The 21,806-nt window shown below is 44.8% G+C and overlaps 3 protein-coding genes and 1 non-coding gene across 9 annotated transcripts in view; 3 read left to right on the forward strand and 1 right to left on the reverse strand.

Annotated features, from left to right (window-relative positions):
* The window catches only part of XPOT (exportin for tRNA), a 28,604-nt gene extending 23,686 nt beyond the window's left edge, over nucleotides 1-4,918 (reverse strand). The window contains exons 1-2 of one of the 5 annotated variants that reach the window (XM_056342084.1): nucleotides 3,939-4,079; nucleotides 222-352 (exon numbers count right to left, since the gene is read on the reverse strand). In XM_056342084.1, the coding sequence (XP_056198059.1) occupies nucleotides 222-281 (60 nt within the window). In that variant the 5' untranslated portion in view covers nucleotides 282-352; nucleotides 3,939-4,079. Of the gene's footprint in view, nucleotides 1-221; nucleotides 353-2,791; nucleotides 2,910-3,938 lie in introns of those variants that run through there. The other 4 variants (XM_056342083.1, XM_056342081.1, XM_056342082.1 and 1 more) reach the window with 4 other exon arrangements.
* Nucleotides 4,919-5,416: 498 nt separating this feature from the next.
* On the forward strand, nucleotides 5,417-9,085 carry RPL18A (ribosomal protein L18a). The gene is made up of 5 exons (XM_056342090.1): nucleotides 5,417-5,575; nucleotides 6,009-6,188; nucleotides 6,769-6,898; nucleotides 8,426-8,535; nucleotides 8,943-9,085. The coding sequence occupies exons 1-5, from the start codon at nucleotides 5,558-5,560 to the stop codon at nucleotides 9,033-9,035; spliced, it is 531 nt and encodes a 176-aa protein (XP_056198065.1). The 5' UTR covers nucleotides 5,417-5,557; the 3' UTR covers nucleotides 9,036-9,085.
* LOC130150898 (small nucleolar RNA SNORA68) lies at nucleotides 7,513-7,644 on the forward strand. The gene has a single exon (XR_008822423.1). It is a non-coding gene; the product is annotated as a small nucleolar RNA SNORA68 (small nucleolar RNA).
* Nucleotides 9,086-11,263: 2,178 nt separating the features above from the next.
* Nucleotides 11,264-21,410, forward strand: KICS2 (KICSTOR subunit 2). Of its 2 annotated transcripts, XM_056340466.1 has the most exons (4): nucleotides 11,264-11,597; nucleotides 13,717-13,790; nucleotides 13,869-14,005; nucleotides 18,674-21,410. In XM_056340466.1, the coding sequence occupies exons 1-4, from the start codon at nucleotides 11,363-11,365 to the stop codon at nucleotides 19,488-19,490; spliced, it is 1,263 nt and encodes a 420-aa protein (XP_056196441.1). In that variant the 5' UTR covers nucleotides 11,264-11,362; the 3' UTR covers nucleotides 19,491-21,410. The 2 variants fall into 2 exon arrangements, with proteins under 2 accessions (XP_056196441.1, XP_056196440.1); XM_056340465.1 differs by having other exon boundaries at nucleotides 13,717-14,005.
* Nucleotides 21,411-21,806: the final 396 nt, after the last annotated feature.

Below are 21,806 nucleotides of genomic sequence, written 5' to 3' on the forward strand. Positions count from 1 at the left end.
CCAGAAAAATAAATTCTATGCACGTTAAGTGTAATTTCACAGAACTGGTGACACAGGACCTTCAGCTTACAACACAATTTTGTTTTCTGCCATGAACCCTATACACTGGTTAACCAAAAAAATCTAGCCAAACCCACAACCCCTTGCCCAAGGAAATATGAGACTACTGCACTGAAATAGCACCCCCAATTGTTAAAGAGATAAGCAAGTTGATTACATACTCTTTGTCTGAAGTCTGCATCAGCATTTGGGTTTAGCCCTAAAAGGGCTTGTTCATCCATCTCTATTGCTATACTTTTTGTTTCCTACTCCTAACTCGTTTGCCCACTTCTAGAGAGGAAACTACAATCATCTGCAAATAGAGAAAGAGAAACTTTATTTGTTCGGCAGAACAACAAAAATTAAAAGCAGCACAGCAACAACCACAGAAATTTGCCCACAAATCTCAAACATATAGTACATACTCCACCAAAACATGAATAAGCACAGTTCTGATACAGATATCAGTATTCTGAGTCCTTTAATAAACTTTTAATAGTACCAAACTTCTTACTGAATAAAATAAATTTAAAGTGTTCACATATTTCAATTCTCTTGAAAAGAGCTAATATCATCTTAACAGATAAATGGCATGATGTACTATTCAACTGAAAGGCTTGAACTAAAATTTCAAGCATGCAGAGAAGATTTCAGCAAGATATGACATAAGCATAAATCTCCTACTTAAATTATAGACTGCTGTATTTTTTCCCCACCACAACCTTCACAACTGCAAAAAAAAAAGCTACTAATCTCTAATATTATTAAGATGCTTCATAAACCCATTTAATGAAGTATTTCCCCTAGGGGAGCAAAGCCATTAGGAGGTCTTTCCTCTAAAACAAGCACACACAAGAGAAATATCTTAGACATTAACGACAAAATACATCACACTGAGTTACTAAAAGTTTTCTGTGCCTGGTAATGGGTGCTGATTTACTAGCAGTGATTTTTATTTAGAAAATTCAGTGTAAAATTAAAAAGTAAACTAGGCAAATGTTCTAAAGATTATGTGCCTCTGCAGGCTATTCTGCAATGCTATGGTAAAACAGAAGAGAATTTTTTTAAAAAAATAATTGTCAAATACTAGGATGCCGTTAAACACCAAGAGGGGACAAAAATCCATCTATCCTTCCAAGCTCACACACAGACACCCAGCAACATAGTTAATTAGGCCTGAAATAAGGCCTTCTTACATAAGCATGTAGGAGGTAAAGGAAAGCAAGGCAGACAAGAGGAAGAGATGAAATACAAAGGAGCTGTGGTTTGAAGCTGCCTACATGCCTATAGGTAGCACTTCTGATTTCTTAGTATTGCATGTCTTATGCATGCTCTACTGTTCACCCTCCCCCACTAGAAGAAAGGTGGCACAGTGACAACTAACAGCAAGCATGCCTGAAAAAGGGAGCCCAAAACCTAACGTGGTAACAGACACACATTGCTACAAAACTCATTACAGAATACACTGTAGCAAAATGCACCACGAAAAGCCATTTAAAAAGTAAAATTGAATTCGTACCAAAAAACCCTGCAGGTTGTGGCCCAATAGAAACCAGAAAATCTGGAACAAAGTGATGACTCGTGGCAAAACAAGCTTCATACACTGCCTTATGACACAGAGCAATCCCCCTCAGGGTCAAAACCTTTAGGGATTAAAGTTGCTCTGCTGAGTCTTCTCCTTCTGCATCCCCAGCCCCCACCTTGTTTTCCCCATAATCGACATCTAAAAGCAGCCAGATTACAATAAAGACAAAATGCCGCCGTGGGGGAGGGGGGTTGGTTCGGTTTCGGGTTGTTGTGTTTTGTTGGGTTTTTTTTTAATCTTTTGATTAGGGTCTGGCCCAGAGTTATACAAGTAAAACCATTTAATATACAGAAGCATATTTTCAGCATATTTTCCTGCTGATGTCACTACATTATCTGCCCAAAAGGCAGTAAGCTGCTACACCTGGATGACAAGTTTTGCTATTAAAAATAACCTGGCTCAAACATGTATTCTCTTCACTTGTTTAATTAACAGCAATGCAAATCATGCTAACATGAGTATATTTAAAATTTCATTTTCTACCATACACCCTTTTCTAAGAGTTTCAGCTTGACTAGCCAACTCTAAAAGGCAATTAATGAGTTAGACTATTTGAATGAGCCTTTTGAGAAAGCTAACAAAATAGCTTCTTGTGCTATATGGTTTTAGTTAAGCTGGTAACTTTTCCCCTACAGATCTATTTTACCAGCCAGTAACACTTCAAAAGCAAACCTGAACTGCAATTTTAATAGTACCCACAGTTTGCAAAACCCATTGCAAGGTACATTCAGCTATAACATCAAGTATATCAATAAAGCAAGTTTTATTTATAAAAAATAAGCAATAACTTTAATATTTAGTATGCAAGTGTGGAAAGCATTGTCTTATTTATGTAGAGATGCTTTTTTTGTTAAGCAGTACACTATGATGGGTGGCATCTATATGACTAATTAGGAAGGTGCAGTTCCTTAACAGCAAAGTCATACAGGTATACATATCTCTTATTAATATTGTTTTTTCCCTTTCACTTATCAAATACTTATAATGCATTTGATAGTATAAACTAGTTCCATACAGGAAAGCAGAAAAAAAAAAAAATGTAGCCACAGTTCAAGTGGGGAAGATTGCTCAGTTTAACACCACTAACATGGTCAAGGGTGTGTAACTTAGGTCCAGATATGCCCTAATAATGAAAGCATTCAAAGCACTTTAACTACAGATGCTAACCCGGGGAACAATTAGCAACTGAAGAGTACTTCACGACAGCACTCCTTTTAGGTATCTACAAGATTGTGACAGCACGCAGGGAGCCAGTGACATGCTTCATCTTAATTCCCTCAGGTTTTCTCTCTAATAAAACAAAGACAGTAAAAGATCACCTTTCACATTCTTTTTTTGATCTGTTTTGCTTGCTGCAGATCTTGAGCATACTTACAGACTCTCAGGCTCTAGAGCTTTTACCCTGACTTAACACACGGTTAAAATGAACAGCTGTGTAATTATAGCTACTTCGAGAACTTTTCGACTGGACTAGAAAGTTTCTATTTCTGAAGGTGAGATGTTAGGTCTTCCTATCAGGCACATTCTTACTGGCCAGGAATTCCCTGTGAAGAGTAAGGTCTTCTTGCTCCCCCCAGCCTGCTCAAGGAACCCAGCCCCCACTCGCCGGAGCGCCAACACCGCTGCGTGGCTCAGCTCAGGGCGGCAATCGGGCACTCGCGTCCCACCGCGTCCACATCTGCGGCGAAGACACCGGGGCTGCAACTTAACCCGTTCAGCCCCTCCCCGGGGCCACTGCGGAGTGACAAAGCACTCCTGCCAGGCCTGCGGCCGCCCGGGGCCCGGCGGCAGCTCTCCCACGGCGGGACACCACCGGGGGCAGCGGGATATGGAGGCGGGGAAGGCCCCTCCCTCCCCTCACTGCAAGCTTACGGTTACTTTCCTCTCCCACCCGGGCCATCACGGAGGACGGCTACCGAGGCAGCCACCGCAGCACGGCGAGCTACGGCGTACGTGAGAGGAGAAAAATCCCCGTATTTTTTGCGGCCGCACGCACGCACCCCCAGACTCCCGGCTCACGGAGGGCAGGCACGCCGAGGGCCGGTCGACTGCGCCGTCACCCCCCCGACACCCAAAGCCTCAAGGCCGCGAAGGCGGCGCCGGGCTGAGTGGAACTGGCCGGGTGACTCGAGGGAGCCCGCCGCCGCCGCCACCTCAGCGGCGACGCCCGTGGGCGCCCACACCGCCCCTTCCCCGCCACTGAGGCGCCGCGCCCCCCGCCAACGGCCGGGCAGGCCCAGCCCCCGCCACCACCGGGGCTGAGTCACCCCGCGCCGCCTGTACACGTCCTGTCCCCGTCACCCCGCGCCGTTACCTTCCCGGTCACTCCTCCATCGCGGCGGCGCTGCCCGCTCCCACACCCGCAGCTCCGCAGCCGCCACGAGCATAGGGAGCGGGTCCAGCCGGGCCAGGCCGCGCCGCCTCGGCTGGCGGCGGGAGGAGGAGGACGCCCAGGGGAGGCGCTGCGGCCCTCGCGCGTGCGGAACGGCCTCCGCACCTCCGGGAAACGAAGCTGCCGCTGCCCCCGCCCCTCGGCCCGCCCGCGGCGGGGCCGCCGCGCCGCAGGACTACAGCTCCCAGCGTGCCGCGCGGCGCCCTCTCCGCTGGCCCCGCCCGCCGCGCTGCCCTCCGCTCCCCTCCCCGGGCAGGTGGCCGGGCGCAGGGCAGGGCGGGAGGTGCCGCCGCCGCGGCCCCGCGGCCCCCTGGGAGCCGTAGTCCCGCCCCCCGCGGCGCGTGGGCAGGGCCCCCGAGCGGCTGCGCTTCCTCGCTGCTGGCAACGCCCCGCGGCGCTGTGAAACCAATGGCGCCGATTTAACCAACCGGGGCTGGCCCGTTCCGCCCCCAAGCTCCCTGCGGGATCCGGAAGTCGTGCTCTGTCAGCGGCAGCGGGGCTGGGGCGCTCGGTGCCGCTGTGGTGCGAGTTTCGCGGTCGGGGCCGGAGGGACCTGCTCGGCGACTCGCGCGAGGAGGGGCCCGAGCTCATGTGCTGCAAGAGCATCGGCGCGGGCTTCCCTGTGAGGAGACGAGTAGCCGGGGTGGTGCCTGCAGATGTGGCGTTGGTCTCTCCTGCCAACTATTGTGCAACGCAGCGATGTATGGGGGGATCTTGCCTTATTAGGTGCGTGCGTGCCTGTAAATCAAGACTTACAGGAGAGTAAAAAAAGACTACATGCAAATAACTGCAGCAACAAGATGTAGCTATTTACAGAATCGTTACAGCAGGGTTGCTGCTACAGTAACTTTCAAGACAAATCCCGTTGGCATCTGATCGCTACAGCAGCGCAGCTTTCAAAAGCGTGTGACGTGCGCAGCGCTGGAGGGATCTGAACCGGCCGCCACTGCGGGGCCGCTCCTCGCCCGTGGCGCGCAGGAGTGCGGGTCCTCGGGACCCGCCGTGACCAGGATCCCATCGGACCGTGTGTGGGGATCCACAGGGACAGCCTCACGGTAGCCCCGCTCTCCCGCGGGACCACAGGGGAGGAAGGTTCCCCCGGCTGCCCTGCATGCTCGGCTACCGCCCCGAGGGGGGCGCGGCTCCGGCTGCCTCGGCCTGGGTCCTCCCTGCCACGTTCTCCGCAGCAACGCGAGCACGGCCGGCCGGCAACGGGGTCCCCGGCCACGGCGACGTGGAGAGGGGCCCGCGGCACTCCTGGCTCCGGTACGCCGGGGACCGCGAGCTCCCGGGACCGTCCCGGCGCACCGCCGGGCTACCCCACCGCGGGCAGGGTCCGGACCAGGCCACGCGGACCCCGCCGGCCCGGAACCCGGCGCTGGCCGCCGCGGCAGCAGAGTGACGGCTGCCTCCTCCAATCGCGCTCCCCTCCCAGCCAATGAGCGGAGAGGACGGCCGGGGGGCGGACTGCAGGCGAGCGGGTGACGGAAGGCGGCGCACGCGGCCTTTCCTTTCCTGCGGGCTGCGGAGCAGGCAGCACCATGAAGGCGTCGGGCACCGTGAGTGAAGGCCGGGGCGCGGGGGCACGGCCGGGATCGGGCCGAAGCGGCCGTTGGGAGGGACGGCGGCGCGGGCTTGCGGCGCTCGGGAGAGGCCTTTGCGCGCGGCCTCTGCGCGCCTGAGCGGCCCTACCCGGCCCTTGAGAGAGGCGAGCGGCCAACATGGCGGCGGCGCCGCTCCCGCAAGACGCGTGAGGAGGCCGCGCCGCCCCTGGGCGGGGGGCCGTGATCGGCGGGCGGCACAGATGGGCCGGCGGGGTGACTCGCCTGGGCCGGTGGGCTCTTCCCCCTTCCCCTGGGTTGACCTGCTCTCGCCGCGCTGTTTATATGTGGAGCCGCGGTGCCTTCCACGGGGCCGGGCCGCGGCGGGGTGGGGTCAGGCTGGCGCGGAGGGCCTCATGCTGCGGGCGGCGTGTCTTTCGACTCCCTCCAGCTGCGGGAGTACAAGGTGGTCGGGCGATGCCTGCCTACGCCGAAGTGCACGACTCCTCCTCTCTACCGGATGCGGATTTTCGCTCCGAACCATGTTGTCGCCAAATCCCGGTTCTGGTACTTCGTTTCTCAACTGAAGAAGATGAAGAAGTCTTCTGGAGAGATTGTGTACTGTGGCCAGGTGGGGGATTAAAAACCTATAAAACTGTGAGATTTATAGGGAACTCCAGCTGGTATATGTGGAAGGAGTTTATAAGAGGCAGTGTTATTGGGGGTGAGGTTGACATTCATTTATCCTTAAGTTGCTGAGTGACACGTTCAGTATTAGTAAACTAAAAAGAAACTTAACTTCTCAGCACTTCAGAGTTTTAAACTATGCCACCAGTAAGTGCTGCTGTCTGGTTATTACACTTGCTTTATGGTGGAATACACCTTTCAAGAGTCATCTGGACATTAATAATTCTTGGAAAGTACGTATTTGTATGCTTATGGTCCTCTACTTTGACGCTTAAGGACAGTTTTTAGAGCTGAACTCTTGTGTGTATGATTCTTTACACCCTGAGTTACAAAAAATCTTCACTGTGAAATACCAAGACTTGAATGTAGCTGTGTTGCTGCAGCGAAAAGGAACAAACAGTTGGTTTTGACAGTAAAACTCTGGACAGTGGTTTCATTAGAGCTCTGAAATATTTATTCTTGAACTTGTAAAATGCTGCTGATGTACTGTCTCTAACTACTTTTGTGCTCTTGTGTAATTCCAGGTGTATGAGAAGTCCCCTCTGCGGGTAAAAAATTTTGGTATTTGGTTGCGCTATGATTCTCGTAGTGGAACTCACAACATGTACAGGGAGTACAGGGATTTGACCACGGCCGGTGCTGTCACTCAGTGCTGTAAGTACATCTGACTGAGGTACAAAATGGTAGGACCAGTATATAAGCACAGGATTAAATCTTAAACTGGGCATAAAGCATGCTGACTTGATCTAACTGAAACACACTGGGAAAATAAAGTGGGGAGTTCCCAGAGAAGTCCGTAGATCTTTATGTATGTGGTACCTTATGCATTACCAATCTTTATACAGCTTCTCTAGCTCAAAATAATCTCACTTCATCTTGGTGTGACTTTCCACAATTCTAGTGACGAGTTTCACTATACAGACTTGAGAGTTTCATGATCTTTTAGGTGCTGTATATATTTCCTGCACTATATTTATTGTTTTCAAATAATTGAGTATATCTTTCAAAGTCTTGTGGAGAGAATGTTTTAGCTGACATGTGGAACATAATAGCCTCTGTCCTTTGGAGAGCAAGTAAAAAAAAAAAAAATCATGGAGTCGGTGGGTGGCTGAGGAAGTCTGTGTTACTCCAACATCTCGTTGCCTCAGTTCAGAGAGAAGTAAGGGTTGTCCTGATTTCAGTCTGTTTTGTGAAGTACTTGAGGGATAGACCATTTGTATAGCTGATGCTGTTGATACTTGAATCCAGAAGTGTTATGAACACTACAGGATGCACATAAAAACCCAAAGAATATTGTTCTTAATAATGATATTCTTGTCATGTGTGCAGATATTAAATGTATCTTGTCGCCTTTCAAAAGCTGAAGTGCTGTTGAAAGTGAAATTTAAGGTTCTACATTAAATTAGAATAATTCCTGTTAATTAACATACTGAATGACTTCATAAGAGACCTGAGAACTTAATTTGTCATGATACAATGACTTTGATACCTTTATGTTCAGGAATACTTTTGACAGGTAAGTTTTTTAATAGGTATGTTAAATCTTCATGGGAAGCATCGTAAGTACAACAGTATTTCAGCAGGCATACCTTGTGGAACTAGCTATGGACATCATGATTTGAAGGCAGTGATTTGCACTGCCACAGGAAAGCCATGTGCAGATGGCTTCCTGCTGCTTTGAAAGGCTAATTATGTAGCTAAATATCAATGTATGTTTGTATCACTTGTCAGTTTTAAGAAAAGTAAAGATAACCTTAAATTCAACCTTTGCTTGCACCTTCCTTTTGGAAGGGAAATTTTTTTGAAATTCAGAAGTTCAGACGTCTTTCCCCAGTAATCATATTTCATTGTTAATTCCGAATCAGTTTTTGTGTGCAAAAAAATGAAATAGTCTCACATAGATTACTCCTTGTATGTGTGTGCCTTCTTGAAATCAAGCAAGAAGAATAAGATGCAGTTTCATGGATGAGTGAGGCTATGAGTTCCAGGAAGAATTTGCTGCTGCATGTTGGTTCTGTGATATTTCTGTCATCACTTTAGATATTAAACCGAGTGTGATTAAGTAGAGTTGATCTGAAGTTTTAAAAACTGTAGATGGTACTATAAACACTTCCTGAACAGATCATAATAAGACTTTTGAACTGAAAATGTCTTAGGATTTATTGAGTTCTCTTGTTACAGACCGTGATATGGGAGCCCGTCATCGTGCCCGTGCTCACTCTATTCAGATCATGAAAGTTGAGGAAATTGCTGCCAGCAAATGCCGTAGACCAGCAGTCAAACAGTTCCATGTAAGTGAAGTAACACTGCAGTGGCTGGTGGGTCCTGGTCTGACATTGGACTGGAAGGGGGTAACTTTCTCACCTGGTGCAGGTTTGTTTTGCAGGAAAAAATAAGGAGGGAACCAAACCTACATGTGTAGGTTTGCAGTCAAGACTTTCAATGCTAGAACTGTTTGAAAAGAAGTAAAACTAAACCAAATAAGTGTTATGTTGCAGAAAACTTGCCTTTAGCAGGCATTTCTTAAAAAAAATATTGCAAGACTAAGGCATCTGTTAGCTGCTATGAAGTATATCTAAGCTGTGCATGCATTACTTCTCTATACATAAGTTAGCAGTTAAATGTAGCTTAGCTATTTATTGCAAACTACTGTTGTTCATCTAATATCTCAATAAACATAGAAACATTTTTTTTGCAGGATTCTAAAATCAAGTTCCCTCTGCCACACAGAGTTCTGCGTCGCCAGCACAAACCACGTTTCACCACCAAGAGACCAAATACTTTCTTTTAAATATGAAAACGTGCTGTCAACTCTGTGTTGTAATAAAGGTCTTACTTGAACCATTGACTCCCAGTTGTCTTTTGGAAACAGTGTCCTGGATACCTCAGAGTCCCCCTCCCTACTCTGTTTTCTGTAAACTATTGTCAGTCTACTACTTACAGGTACAGTTGCCTTGAAGCAGGTAAATGTTTCAGGTGCTGACTTAAATTTCCAAACTAGCCCATCAATAAACTAAAATTTTAATAACCAGCTTTCCAGGCCAAAGTCTATTGTTGAGCAGGTGTAAGATCCCTTCAGCATGCTAAGTAAATACAGTTGAATTCAGAAAGATGGGGCAGCTTTTTGTGCGTACAGAACTCAAACTTGTCAGCTGTAAAAACAAAGACTTCATAACTTTGGCTGCTTCGAGTTTTAAGCATTTAAAGCAAAACTTTTAATTCTAACCTGAACCTTTTCAAGGATGTTAGGCACTATTCTGAATCGTGTATGCATACAGAGGTGCCTGCACCTAGAAATTAAAAGTGATGAAGGGTTTGGCAGACTTATCTTTTATATTAGATGAATTGTTCTGATGAAAAATTTATATGCAACCTTTAAGCTACCATATTTACAGTATAATGCCATGGTAAAAAAAACTATTGCTGACGCTGTAGTAAAGGTTAATTTAAAAGGCTGCTTCACACCTAAAGCCATTTTTTACATCTGGTGCCTATTGAAAATTACAGTGTGCTTTGAGTTTTCTAAGCCAGAGGTAGGCAGCTTGTTTGATCGGTATACAGGTCTTGCCCAGAGTTAAGAGAACATGCTGTGTTTTGTCTGGCTGCCAGCTTAAAAACAAATGCAGGTGTGAGTAGAGTACAGGGAAAGACTGTCCAGAGAGGGAACTGGGAATGTTTTAGTTTTGGGGTAGCTAGAGAGCTGCAACTCGGCCCTGAGAGGAACTGCCTGTTGATTTCAAGCGAGCCTTGCTTAGGGTAAAGAGGGTGGCCCACAAGAGTTGGACCAGTCAGTGCTACCCCAGCAGCCCCCAGTTACATCCACAGCCTCGCGGCCCTGCAGCTGAGCTTTGAGCTCATTGCCTCCACAGTGAATCATTTCGGGGAGCTCATCTGGGCTGAACATTGAACATCTGGTCTGAAAAAAAGGGGGTTAATTTCAGCAATTTACAATCTCCCAGTTGCAAGGGAGGGGAAACTGTAATGGCAAAGTGGCTGGACGGCCCTGCGGCAGTCCCACCACGGTAATGCCAAAGGGTAGGAATAGGGTCACCAGCAAGACCTTTTATTTTGGAACTTTTTAACTTGAGAAGAACAATTTCACATGACAACGGGCTTCAGGTTTGTCATGGTTTAACCCTGGCCAGCAACCAAGCACCATGCAGCCACTTGCTCGCTCCCCCTCACCCAGAGGGATGGGGAGAAGAATCAGAAAGGAATGTAAAATTCAAGGGTTAATAGGTAAAGCAAAAGCCGTGCACGCAAGCAAAGCTAAACAAGGAACACAAGGAATTCATTCACTACTTCCCACTTGCAGGCAGGTGTTCAGCCATCCCCAGGCTCCATCATGCTAATGGTTACTTGGGAAGACAAATGCCATAGTGCCAAATATCCCTCCCTTCCTTGTTCTTCCCCCAGCTTATATACTCAGCATGACATCATATGGTATGCAATACCCCTTTGGCTAGTTCGGGTCAGCTGTCCTGGCTGTGCCCCCCTCCCCCCAGCCCTCTGGCTGGCAGGGCCCAAAGAACTAACAGTCCTCGATTCAGTATAAACATCACCCAGCAACAACTAAACTCTTCAGTGCGGTGATTAACATTGTTCTCACATTACAGCCAAAACACAGAAGAGTACTAACTAGTAAGAAGAAAATTAACTCTATCCCCGCTGAAACCAGGCCAAGGTTCCTAAAAAGCATCGCGGCAGGGTGGGAGAGGGCTCGTTACCGGCAGCGCTGCCGGCGCGGGCAGCCGAGGGCATCGCGGCGCGGTGCGGGCGCGGCCGGGCCGCGGCTGCGGTTCCCTGGGTTAGTCCTCCGGCTTCGCAGCCTCCAGGCCTGGGGCCTGCCGGCAGCGGGGATGCCGCTGGAACGCCGCGCGGCTTGCGGCGCTGCCTGGGGCCGGCTCCCCGCGCGGCCGCCTCCCGCCCGCCAAGCGAGCTGCCCGCGGCCCCGCCCGTCACGTGACCCTGGCGGGCTCCCGCCTCCCCGCCTCGCTTGTCACGTGACAAGGGCAGGCGCGTGAGTAGGGCGGCGCCTGCTGCTTCCCTCACGCGGCCGCCGCGCCGGACCCGGAAACCGCCGTCGTTGCGGAGAAGGCGGCGGCACCGCCGGGCGGGATGGGGGAGGCCATCCCGCTGGGCGCACCGGTGCCGGTGGAACAGGCCGTGCTGGAGACTTTCTTCTCCCACCTGGGCATCTTCTCCTACGACAAGGCCAAGGACAATGTGGAGAAGGAGCGGGAGGCCAACAAGAGCGCGGGGGCCAGCTGGCTGGCCCTGCTGGCCGGGCTGGCGCACCTGGCCGCCGCCGAGAAGGCCTACCACAGCATGACCTTCCTGGGCCAGAAGCTAGGTACCGCCCGGCCGCGCCCCTCGCGCCCCGCGGGCAGGGATCCGTCTCCGGGCCCTCGGGCCCCAGTCCCCCGGGCCCCCGCCCCCGCCCCTCTGCGGGCTGCCCCTCGCCCGCCCCAGAGGGCGGCGCTGGCGGCGCGGCGGCCCGTGCCCGCTCGCGGCCTGCCCCGGCGTTAGCTGCGCGGGCGTCGGCGGCGCGGCGGGGAGTGGGTGGCTGCCGTCGCCCTGTGCGGAAATCTGTTGGTGCCCCGGCCTCGGCGAGGGGCGTGTTCGTGCGTTTGAAACGCCGGGGCTAGGTTAGCGAGTGTCCGTGGCCCAAGGAGAAATCGGCCGTGCCGTTCGGGCTGCCCCCGAGGGATAAATGGGAGCGCAGGTGGCTGGCAGATCGGTGCGTCTCTTTCTTGGCCGGTGGGCTACCTACCTGCATTTCCCAGTATTTAGCCAGAGGTGCCTCTGTACTGGGATGCTCTGGCTGAGATTCTGGCAAAGGTGAGCTCGCTGGGGTGACCAAAGGACTTTTTCATGTCACAGTTCTAGGGCCTAATATTAGAGATGGATATGTGTAAGGACTTGGGGCTGGAGATAGCCTCCTAAGAATTGTTATTGGTGCAGACTCTGCAGGGTCTCAGGAAGTCGGGGCCATAATCTTGGCTGCTTCTTGCTCTCTCTGTACATGAACAGAAAAATCCCAAACTGGCACAGGATGAGCTGTCATGTTGCCCTCTGGGCAAAGCTGACGATTTTCTCTTTGAACTGCAGACTGGCATGGAAAATAGATCAAGGGATATGCATCTGATGTGTAATGCAGTAAAACATCGAGAAAATTCTGCTTTGGTGTTTAAATGGTAAATTGGAACTATGCTATAGAAGATCTTTACAGACAAAACTCAGTCTGTAAGGCAGACTTTAAAAAGTGAATTTGGTGCTTGTAGAAAGGATAAAATTGACAGCGGAAGGGACAGAGTTTTGTTTGTTTATATACTTAATGAACAACAGCAATAGATGATATTTCATTCTGCCCATGACCTGTGAGGCTACTCTTGTCTTAGTAAGGTAGCTGTTTCACCGTAACAAGTTCTCTGCCTTCCTGCTTCAAGTTGCTGAGGTTGCTTTTGAACATTACATGCGTAAAATGGATGTGAAAAGGGCTATCCACCATTACAACATTTATAAGCAGTTTCAAAGTGGAACCTAAATTTGGAATCTCAAAGTTCTGCAGATTTAGTCCCTGTGATCCTTGCTCTGCTGCAGCTGTTGAGTACCACAGTGGCACATAAGGGCATGTGTTCATAGAAATCATGAAATAAGGTTAGTACCTTTGTACAGTCTTTTGGTAACATTGAAGTTAAGTATTTTTCACTTTGACCCTCTACTTCTGTCTTTTCTTTTTTTAAATTCCTCATAGTGTTGAGCAGGTTGATAAGCACAGATTTCCTCCCCTGCCTAGTTTTAGTTATGGATTAATCTGCACTGTGGTCTCACTGAGATAAACTGTGATTGTTTTCCATTTGAATTCTGGATTATGTTAAGATTGTGTAGGGACAGGAAACATTAGGTTTGTACACACAAATGTCGCATAGTTCCGATTTAAAGCTTGTGTTGCAAATTTGAGTGCTTTACGATTGAACAGATATCATTAGGGGAATTCTCTTGAAAAGATCTAGAGTTATTAATAGGAGTGGAGGCTATTAAAAATTTCCTGATGACTCGATTGTTCTGACTTACGCAGATAACAGTATTGCCAGGCTAATAGCAAATTTAACTAAAGCCTTCTTTTCTGAAAGGTCATGCCAAAACTAAGGCAGATGTGAGTGAGTTGAAGGTTTGCAGCAGTTGTTGGCTGCTGAGATATGAATTGGGACAAGTCTGACTTGCATGAAATTACCTGAAATGCTTCTGAGTATATGCTATGCAAAATTCAGTTACTTGCAAAATAATATACTGAAATTCCTGATTACAAAAAAAAAATTACACGTTGATCAAACAACAGTTGGGAACACCTGGGGGAAAATAAGCATTATTTAAGCACTTGTATATAAAGTTATGTACAATTTTCCAGTATTGCTGTGTATCTTTTCTGTCCCTGGATTTTGGTAATACCTCCATATTTATCTGAACAGGTGGTCAGTCATTCTTCAGCCGAAAGGACTCCATCCGAACCATCTACACATCTCTGCATAATGAGCTGAAGAAGGTGGTGGCGACGGGTCACAATGCACTAGGAGGAACAGCTCCTCACTTGGAAGAGCTGCTTTCTCACCTGTCTGAACAGCTCTGTTTTTTTGTTCAGGCTCGGATGGAAATTGCTGACTTCTATGAAAAAATGTACACGCTCAGCACCCAAAAGTTCATTAACTCTGAGGAACTGGTAAACATTTTGGAATCCATCTTAAGGAAATACAGCTCAAGGTCAGTGCTTATTTGCTGGCAGTAAGTATTCAGACACCTGATCTGTGATAAATGATGTTGAGGTTCAAAGCAAGCCTAAAGACTTTACCGTCCTTTGACTGCTGAGCAGCACAGCCCCTTGCATGAATTCGTGCATGAAGTTAATGTTGGTCAGCAGCATCAGATGTGTGGTCTCAAAATATGACTCCTCTGAAGAAGAATAAAAATGGGAGAGTGTTTCTGTCATCATGCTCTAGGAGTAATCTTTCCTGTTCCTTAATTAACATTAGATGTGTTCACATTCAGCAAAGAGGAAGAATCATTTTTGTTATGTGTAAGATTTCTTGTGCTTTTTCACTGGGAGTGGAGAGGAAACAAGACTTAATTCCATATGAACTTCAGTAAAATTGATATATAAATGAAACTGGTATTTGTGTGACAGTTTTACTTCTTATACTAGAATATATGTCTGCTTCATTCTAAAAGCTACACCACAACTATCTGGTCTACCTAGTAGGGTTTTACAGTGCTCTGTCATCATTTCTTTTGAGAGGTATTAGAGCCAGCAGAAGGAGCACCTCTGAGTCTTTGGTCCCTGCCATTATGGCCTCTTGAAGTTAAGATCTAATAGTTCCTGTTACAAGAATCTCAGGATGTTTCTAAGTTACTCTGGGGTGGGTATTTCACATCTAACAGAAATGAGCCTTCAAAGTGATGGCAGTTTAAAAAAAGAGAGAACAGATTAGATTCTACCTCCTTATTTTAAAGCAAAAGAAGGTGGCCATTGTAGGAAGTTAACTTTCAAATGTAGTTGAATTCTTTCAAATCTTTTGTTAGTGAAGTAGTGTCTAAGATGACGTTTGGGGAGAATATGCTGAAGTAGGTTGGTTGGGTTTTTTTCCCCAGTTATGATTTTTAAGGTGTACATCTAGCAGAAATAATTCAGTGCTGCTTTCTGATACTCCAAATCGAAGCACTGCAGCTGACTCCTTTTTTTAGGAATAACTTGGGAAAATTGCTATGTAATTTTGTGATTTGAAAATCAAAACTAGTGTATATGATCTTACTAGTGATTTTTTTGTGAACCCGTAGACTATCAGGGCTGTTAGTCTAATACAACATGAAATTTACATATTTTTTCCTTGATGTGATAAACATTAAAGAGTAAAGGGAGGTAAGTTGGTGGTGTGGTTTTTTTTTTTTTTAAATTGATTTATGTTGTACACTAACAATTGCCATCTATTCTGACCATGTCCCGAGTCAACAGCACCATTAACAGTCTGAAAAACAAAATTGATACTTTTGATGAAGTGACTGGAGACTGTAATATATGAAATGTTTTACTAATAAATGTGCCATTTAAATTAATTTCAGTGACAGGTCTGTGCTTCTAAGGTAGTGTTATAACCTCTTTAAAAAAATAAGCAGTGTCTCCCTGGGAAAAGAACTGACAATCTTGCTTTGGGTTAATGAGAAATCTCTAAGATAGAGACTTTCTAAGATGCTGTTAGAGCTAATTAAGTAGCTTCTGTGTGGTTCTCCCCAGTCACATATAGAATATTTCTGGAAAAAGTGGGTATAATGGTAGCTTCCTTTAGATTCCTCAGATGAGTTTCTGGGGGCTGTTATGTTCATGTGTGCTGTCTGGAAACCCGTTGTGTTTTACAGTCTGTTGACCCTCTCAGGTGAAAGGTCAAATTAACTCGTCCTTACCCAGTCTCTTTCCTCTGTCAATATATTCTTCAGTTGCAGTTGAGGATGTATGCCATTATTTTAGCCAACTGTGCTAGGGCCAGACAGGGCATCTGTTCTGTAGAGAGGTTCTGGCCTTGGTTTCTGTCCTTTACATCTGAAAATAGCTGCTCAGATAACTTAGAGCAAATAATTACTTGCTGATAAAGGAATGGCAGAATTAATTGACTGTCAACAACAGAGTCATATTGTTCGTATCTGAAAAATCATTAACTTTTGAACAGCTTAAACCTGTTTTGGTGATACTTACTGCTGACTTGAACATAGCCAATACTAGACATTTTTCTGTTTTTCTATAGAATACAGCTGGAGAAATAACTTTTTCTGTGGTTTTTTTAACTGTTGGTTTGGGTTGGTTCTTAACTGAAATAATTGAAACAGCACGAGAAGCAGGATCCTTTAAAAGCTTAGTACAAAATGAATAAGTAACTATTAAACCTATTTTAATGTAATTATTTTTAAGTCTTAATGTTTTTAATCTAGTCAGCATTTGTGTCATCATTTTAGTCAGCATAAATACATGCATGCATGGGTGTTCCATGGAAGGAAGTTAAAAGCTCAAGAAAAATGAGGCTTCTTCATAGTCTGCAAAACAAAACTCTAGCATCCATCTGCTTTTGAGAATGATTAGCTAAAAAAATCAATTTTCCACTGTGGTTTTAAGTTCTTAACACTCTGGTTTATTGAAATATTATAAATCCCTGTCTGTTTTAAGTGATATTGAGCTCAGTCAGATGCTTCTGTGTGTTATGAAACTTAATTACAGCAGATGTGCTGAGTACATTACCTGTTAGTTTGCTCTGCAGCCTTATCAAGCTTCTCAGCTGTGGCCGAGGTGTGGTTTTTTGGATTAAAATGGTTTAGCAAATTCTGCTGTGCAGTGAAACATGAAGATAGGTATGCGCCATGAAGAAAGTAGAAATCTAAAGCTATTCATCATAATGTTAATCCAGGAGACTTGGCAGTGCTGCATTAGCATACATTTTTTTAATTGCTTTTAAGACTGAAGGATAACCTTGTTTGACTGCAAGTGTGTTGAAGCCACATTGCTAAGTGAGCACTTGATAGGACTATCTGGAACAAATAATGTTGTATATGCTTTTTTTTAACATATGTGGCAGCAAATCTCTGAATACCAGAATCATTGGAAATACAGAATGTTGACTGTTAACAGAATATTATTTCTAATTGATTCTTGTTCAAAGAAACGTAAATATGCTCTGGACTTCTCAGCCCACTGAAGTAGCCAGTAATCACTGTATCTGGTATAACAGGTAATGTGATGGTTGCTGACATGTACTGTGTACAGAAGGTGGCTGGTCAACCTAGCCTGTTTGCAGAACATGGTGCATAAACTGATTTATGATATTAATAATTTCATTTTCTTCAAATAAATTTGGACATGTGTCTGAGTAGAAAATCCTTTCAAGACATGTATTGTGGCTGCCAAAAAAAAAGAGATGCTTAAAAATAGTGGTAAAATTGTCAGACGATTTTCACAAACCTGAGAATTAATGTTTTGGCAAGATCTTGATGGAAAGTCAAAAAATAGTGAAGGGAGAGAGGATGAAAAGCCTAAAATTCTCATTCTCTCCTCTGGTCCACAATGGAATTAAGGGTTTTGGTTTTGAACCAAGTATTTCTGAAATTGATTTTATGTATTGTGTCCTGGGAGCTGAGGGGAATAATGGAGTTGCTTTTACTCTGTGTGAAGATGAGCTGTTAAAGGTTGGAAGAATTCAGTATAAACTTCTTTGTTTTAAAACAAAAACAAGACCCAGGATATTTTCCTGAAATGAGGGGATAAATCTATCTTAAATGGAAACCTCGTGAAGTCTTGTCTTTGAACTATTGGTCGTTCTTTGCTGGAGATTTCTTAAAGAGTCTTAAATGCCTTTTAGGGAACGCATTTACTAAAAAGGCCACTTCTGTGTTTGCTGAAGACTCATTCTTTCTGTAACTGGAACAGTTTTGCACAGTTTAAGTATGTATTTATTGATTATGTTGATGAGTTTACAAGTCATTTGAGTATCAAGGGAAGGGGAGGTAGGCTGGATCTTTTTTTTTTCTGCTGGCATTTAGGAAAAAATAAAGTGAGAAAGCTATAGAATGGATCTATAAAATTCCATTTAATTGAGATTTGTTCTAATGGTAGGATCACTTGTGAATAAGAAGTGCAGTGGTACTTTTACTTGGTAGATGAAGTGTTGTGAGTTTGGGGTGGGTTTTTTAAAACATTTGTTAAATTGAGAGCTGATCTTGACCTGAATTTTTAGTAAGAGAAATTAGTTGTTACAACATCTTCAGTATGATATGATGAAATCCTGCCAAGTGTTTTTTCCCTTTCATTGCTTTTAGTTCACCGAGGTTTGAAGTTTGAGACCTGGCTTATCGGTAAATACAGTTAATCATGGTTCTATTGACTAATTTTCCATCACAATTCTATTGTGGTTTTTTTTAAAGAAAATAAAGGCTTGGCTTCCTTATAGCTCCACTGTACAAACAACAAATTTGTAGCAACTCCTTTAATTTAACTTAATGTCTTACTGCTATTCCAGAACTATCAAGATGTGTTTTACCATCAGAAGGGATTTTAAATTGGAACAAAGCCACTTGAATTTAAAGAGAAATGGTGTTATAGTAGTTCATGGATCAAGATGAACAGTGATTGTTCTTGAACTGATCAAATAGAATTCCCTTGCTTTGATAGATAAAGGTCTTAGACATGTTGTTGTCAAAAGTGAAGTACTGTATGTTCATTAAAATATTTGCCATAATTATGTTAGAAGAACTGTTTTTTAAATTAACATTATTTTCTGGTTTACACTTTACTCTGTTTTAATGTTTGGTCTTCTGTCTGTGAACTGACAAATCCTATCTGATTATTTCACTGTTGTGTATAGCAGTTCTCATGTCTTAACTAATGTTGTTTTCTAGATTTCATCATCCAATCCTCAGTCCTCTTGAAAGCAGTTTCCAGCTGGAGGTAGATGTGCTTGCACATCTCTTAAAGGCTCAGGCTCAGATCTCAGAGTGGAAGTTCCTTCCATCCCTGGTCAACTTGCACAGTGCTCACACAAAACTACAGACTTGGGGCCAAATTTTTGAGAAACAGCGAGAGACCAAGAAACATCTGTTTGGAGGGCAGTCTCAGAAGGCTGTACAACCTCCGCACCTCTTCCTCTGGCTGATGAAGCTCAAGAACATTCTCCTTGCCAAGTTTAGTTTTTACTTTCATGAGGCCCTTAGTCGACAAACAACAGCATCTGAAATGAAAACTTTGACTGCTAAAACAAATCCTGATTATTTTGGGAAAATTTCCAGCTTCATCCGGAAGTATGATGCCGTCAATGTTTCCTTAATTTTTGACAATCGTGGATCAGAGAGTTTTCAGGGACATGGTTATCATCATCCCCATTCTTACAGGGAAGCACCCAAAGGAGTGGATCAATACCCTGCAGTGGTGTCTCTGCCCAGTGACAGACCTGTTATGCACTGGCCCAATGTAATCATGATTATGACTGATAGAACCTCTGACCTCAACAGTTTGGAGAAGGTTGTTCACTTCTACGATGACAAAGTCCAAAGCACATACTTTCTGACTCGCCCCGAACCTCACTTTACCATTGTAGTTATTTTTGAGTCCAAGAAGTCAGAAAGGGACTATCATTTTATTTCTTTTCTCAATGAAATTTCACATTCCCTTAAGAACTCCAAAGCTTTTGCAAGCTTGAAGCCTGGATCCAAAGGGTAAAATACAAACTACTTCCGAGTTGTCAAGGCAGTAAGCCAGCCTTGGTAGAGCCGTAGCTTTCAAGGGTTACATAAATTCGTGATTCTCAGAGTCTAATTAAAAAGGAACCATTATTTTTTAATGTTATAAGTTCCCTTTTTTTTAAGCTAACAGACACTTGAAGAAAAGTATTTTTGGGTAGTACTCAGTGAGGCAACTTAATTGTGAGGTGCTAAATGGCCACAGTACGATATTTTTTTTGGTGTGGTTTTCAGTACGATTTATTTTTTCAGTCCACAACTCTGTTGCCTGTATCAGAAAGGAATATATGCACTTTATCTTAGTCTGATCATTGACTGTCTTCTACAGAGTTTATTGAAAATGTGGTGAGGATGGAAGATACTATCTTTTCAGGAAATTGCATTGCTTGACAGGAGTGATTTTTGGGAACTAAGCACTGATACAAGGGAATACTAAAAAAAGGCGAACCTGCAAGAACACATTTTAAATAAAAATACAAGACTCACAAAAGGCACTACTGTTAATTAAAACTTTGTTTTCAAATGGTTTTAAAAGATAATTGAGGTTTATGACACTCTGTTAAGCACCAGTCTCTATTCTGAACACCCTGTGTCATAAAGCTTTGTCATTGCTTCAGAATGCAGGCTGGGGCAAGAAAAGCTGCAGCATGGGCTGGAAGGCCAGTATTCACTGGTATGTTGTAACATTGTGTGTCCAGGACCAGTCTTGGGTCAGATTAACTGAAGGACACAAGCTGAGATTGAGCATGTATTCTGGAAGGAATAGCTCCATGGAAAAAGCAGCAAAGTTCTTTTCAAATTGTGCTTTTGTCTGGCTAACTTGAAAAAAGAAAAAAAAAAGCACAGTAGGAAATGCTCGTTGTAAATGAGTGATTTTCTAACTTGCTGCTAGAGCCGACCTGGATTTGTTTTCAGATTTTTGTAAGTATATAGTTTTTTCTTTCTGTTCAATTTTAAATAACTTCATGGTTAAGCCAAATAACTTTTGGAATTTGGATTTAAATATATAGCCTATGCAGTATGTTTACCTCATTCTAAAATGTCTCTCTTGCCACTTACTTCTAGACTGCAGGTTTGGAAAAAGTATGTTTTCTAGTTACCCTGAAAGTGCTTTATTTTGGAGATCAGTATTTCCAAATACAATAAAAGGGTCAATTTGGCGGTAGCCTTACATTGCGTGATTCTTTTGACCTAGCTATGCAGTTTGCAAGCGCTTTCATGGGAATTCAGGAGGACTGATATGTACTTGTAGTAAAGTTAGATCCTTAGTTGACATTGCGTAAAGTATAACAATATCATCAGGTTTGTTTTAAAAGGGAGTTTAAGTCATAAAGTTGGTTTCTGTTAAGACTGAAATATAAAAGATACCATTGCAGACATGGCTTTTACTGATGCCCTTTCTCTCCTCCATGAGATCATGGTGACTTGTCTTGCCTCTTGCTGCAGGTACCAATTTCTTTACAATCACATAAGCATGTTCTGTTCTCAGAATGTGAGCTCTGACTTTTCCACTTTGTACCAAATAGAGCTTTGCTATAATTATATATTAGTCTGTTGTGAGTATCTGTGCTACTGTCTTTCACCTAAAGTCCGTGACTGCAGTATCACTCAAATGTTTAATCTGCTCTTTGCCATTGGAAAATAACAGAACTTGCAAATAAATAAGCAACTGGCCGGTACCTGGTTTTAATGGCATTACACTTTGCAGCTTGAATTACCCTTTTAACAGGACAAAGTTGCAAATGACAGTATTGCCAAAGTTCGTGTGCTTCCCTCTGTCGGACAGTGACCTTGTAAGAACACTGTACGATTGACTTCCTCAATCAGAGTAACAGAAAAGAGGCTGTTGCCAGAATTGATTCCAAGTCTTCAGCAGTGTAATAAAGCATTATACAAATTCTGCCTGCCTGTACGGTATTTTCCTCTCGTATTGTCTGTGGGAAAGGAGACTGGGGAAAGAGAGTGCATGTGGTACAGGCACCTTCTTGCTTATTTCTGAGTTGCAGGGGATATGTTGGAAGAGGTGACAGAAATCTGCTGCCCTTCAGAGCAGATCAGCAACTTTTACCAGTTGCTGAAATGCCTGGAGGTTGTTCCCAGTGGTTTTTATGGAGAGATGACTGTTCAGCAGACTGGGTGGTTTGCTTCACTCTCCTGCCACTGGTTTTGGTGAGTGGTGTCTCTGGGAATGGGGAAGAGATGATAGGTGGTGTTTCTCTGCAGGGGGAGGTGAGACTTGCTTTGCCCCTTATCAGTGCTGGGATGGTTTGCTGCGGTTTTTTTCAGAGGACCTTAA

This window comes from Falco biarmicus, chromosome 5 (assembly GCF_023638135.1).
Source record: "Falco biarmicus isolate bFalBia1 chromosome 5, bFalBia1.pri, whole genome shotgun sequence".
Taxonomy (NCBI): domain Eukaryota; kingdom Metazoa; phylum Chordata; class Aves; order Falconiformes; family Falconidae; genus Falco; species Falco biarmicus.

What these genes read in the sequence shown, in the direction of transcription:
- RPL18A (XM_056342090.1), top strand. An exon ending in CGGTGCTGTCACTCAGTGCT is followed by an intron (nt 6,899 to 8,425) that starts GTAAGTACATCT and finishes CTCTTGTTACAG; the next exon opens with ACCGTGATATGGGAGCCCGT. An exon ending in CAGCAGTCAAACAGTTCCAT is followed by an intron (nt 8,536 to 8,942) that starts GTAAGTGAAGTA and finishes TTTTTTTTGCAG; the next exon opens with GATTCTAAAATCAAGTTCCC.
- KICS2 (XM_056340465.1), top strand. Translation starts at nt 11,363, where the DNA reads ATGGGGGAGGCCATCCCGCTGGGCGCACCGGTGCCGGTGGAACAGGCC. An exon ending in CTTCCTGGGCCAGAAGCTAG is followed by an intron (nt 11,598 to 13,716) that starts GTACCGCCCGGC and finishes TTATCTGAACAG; the next exon opens with GTGGTCAGTCATTCTTCAGC. An exon ending in TTAAGGAAATACAGCTCAAG is followed by an intron (nt 14,006 to 18,673) that starts GTCAGTGCTTAT and finishes GTTGTTTTCTAG; the next exon opens with ATTTCATCATCCAATCCTCA.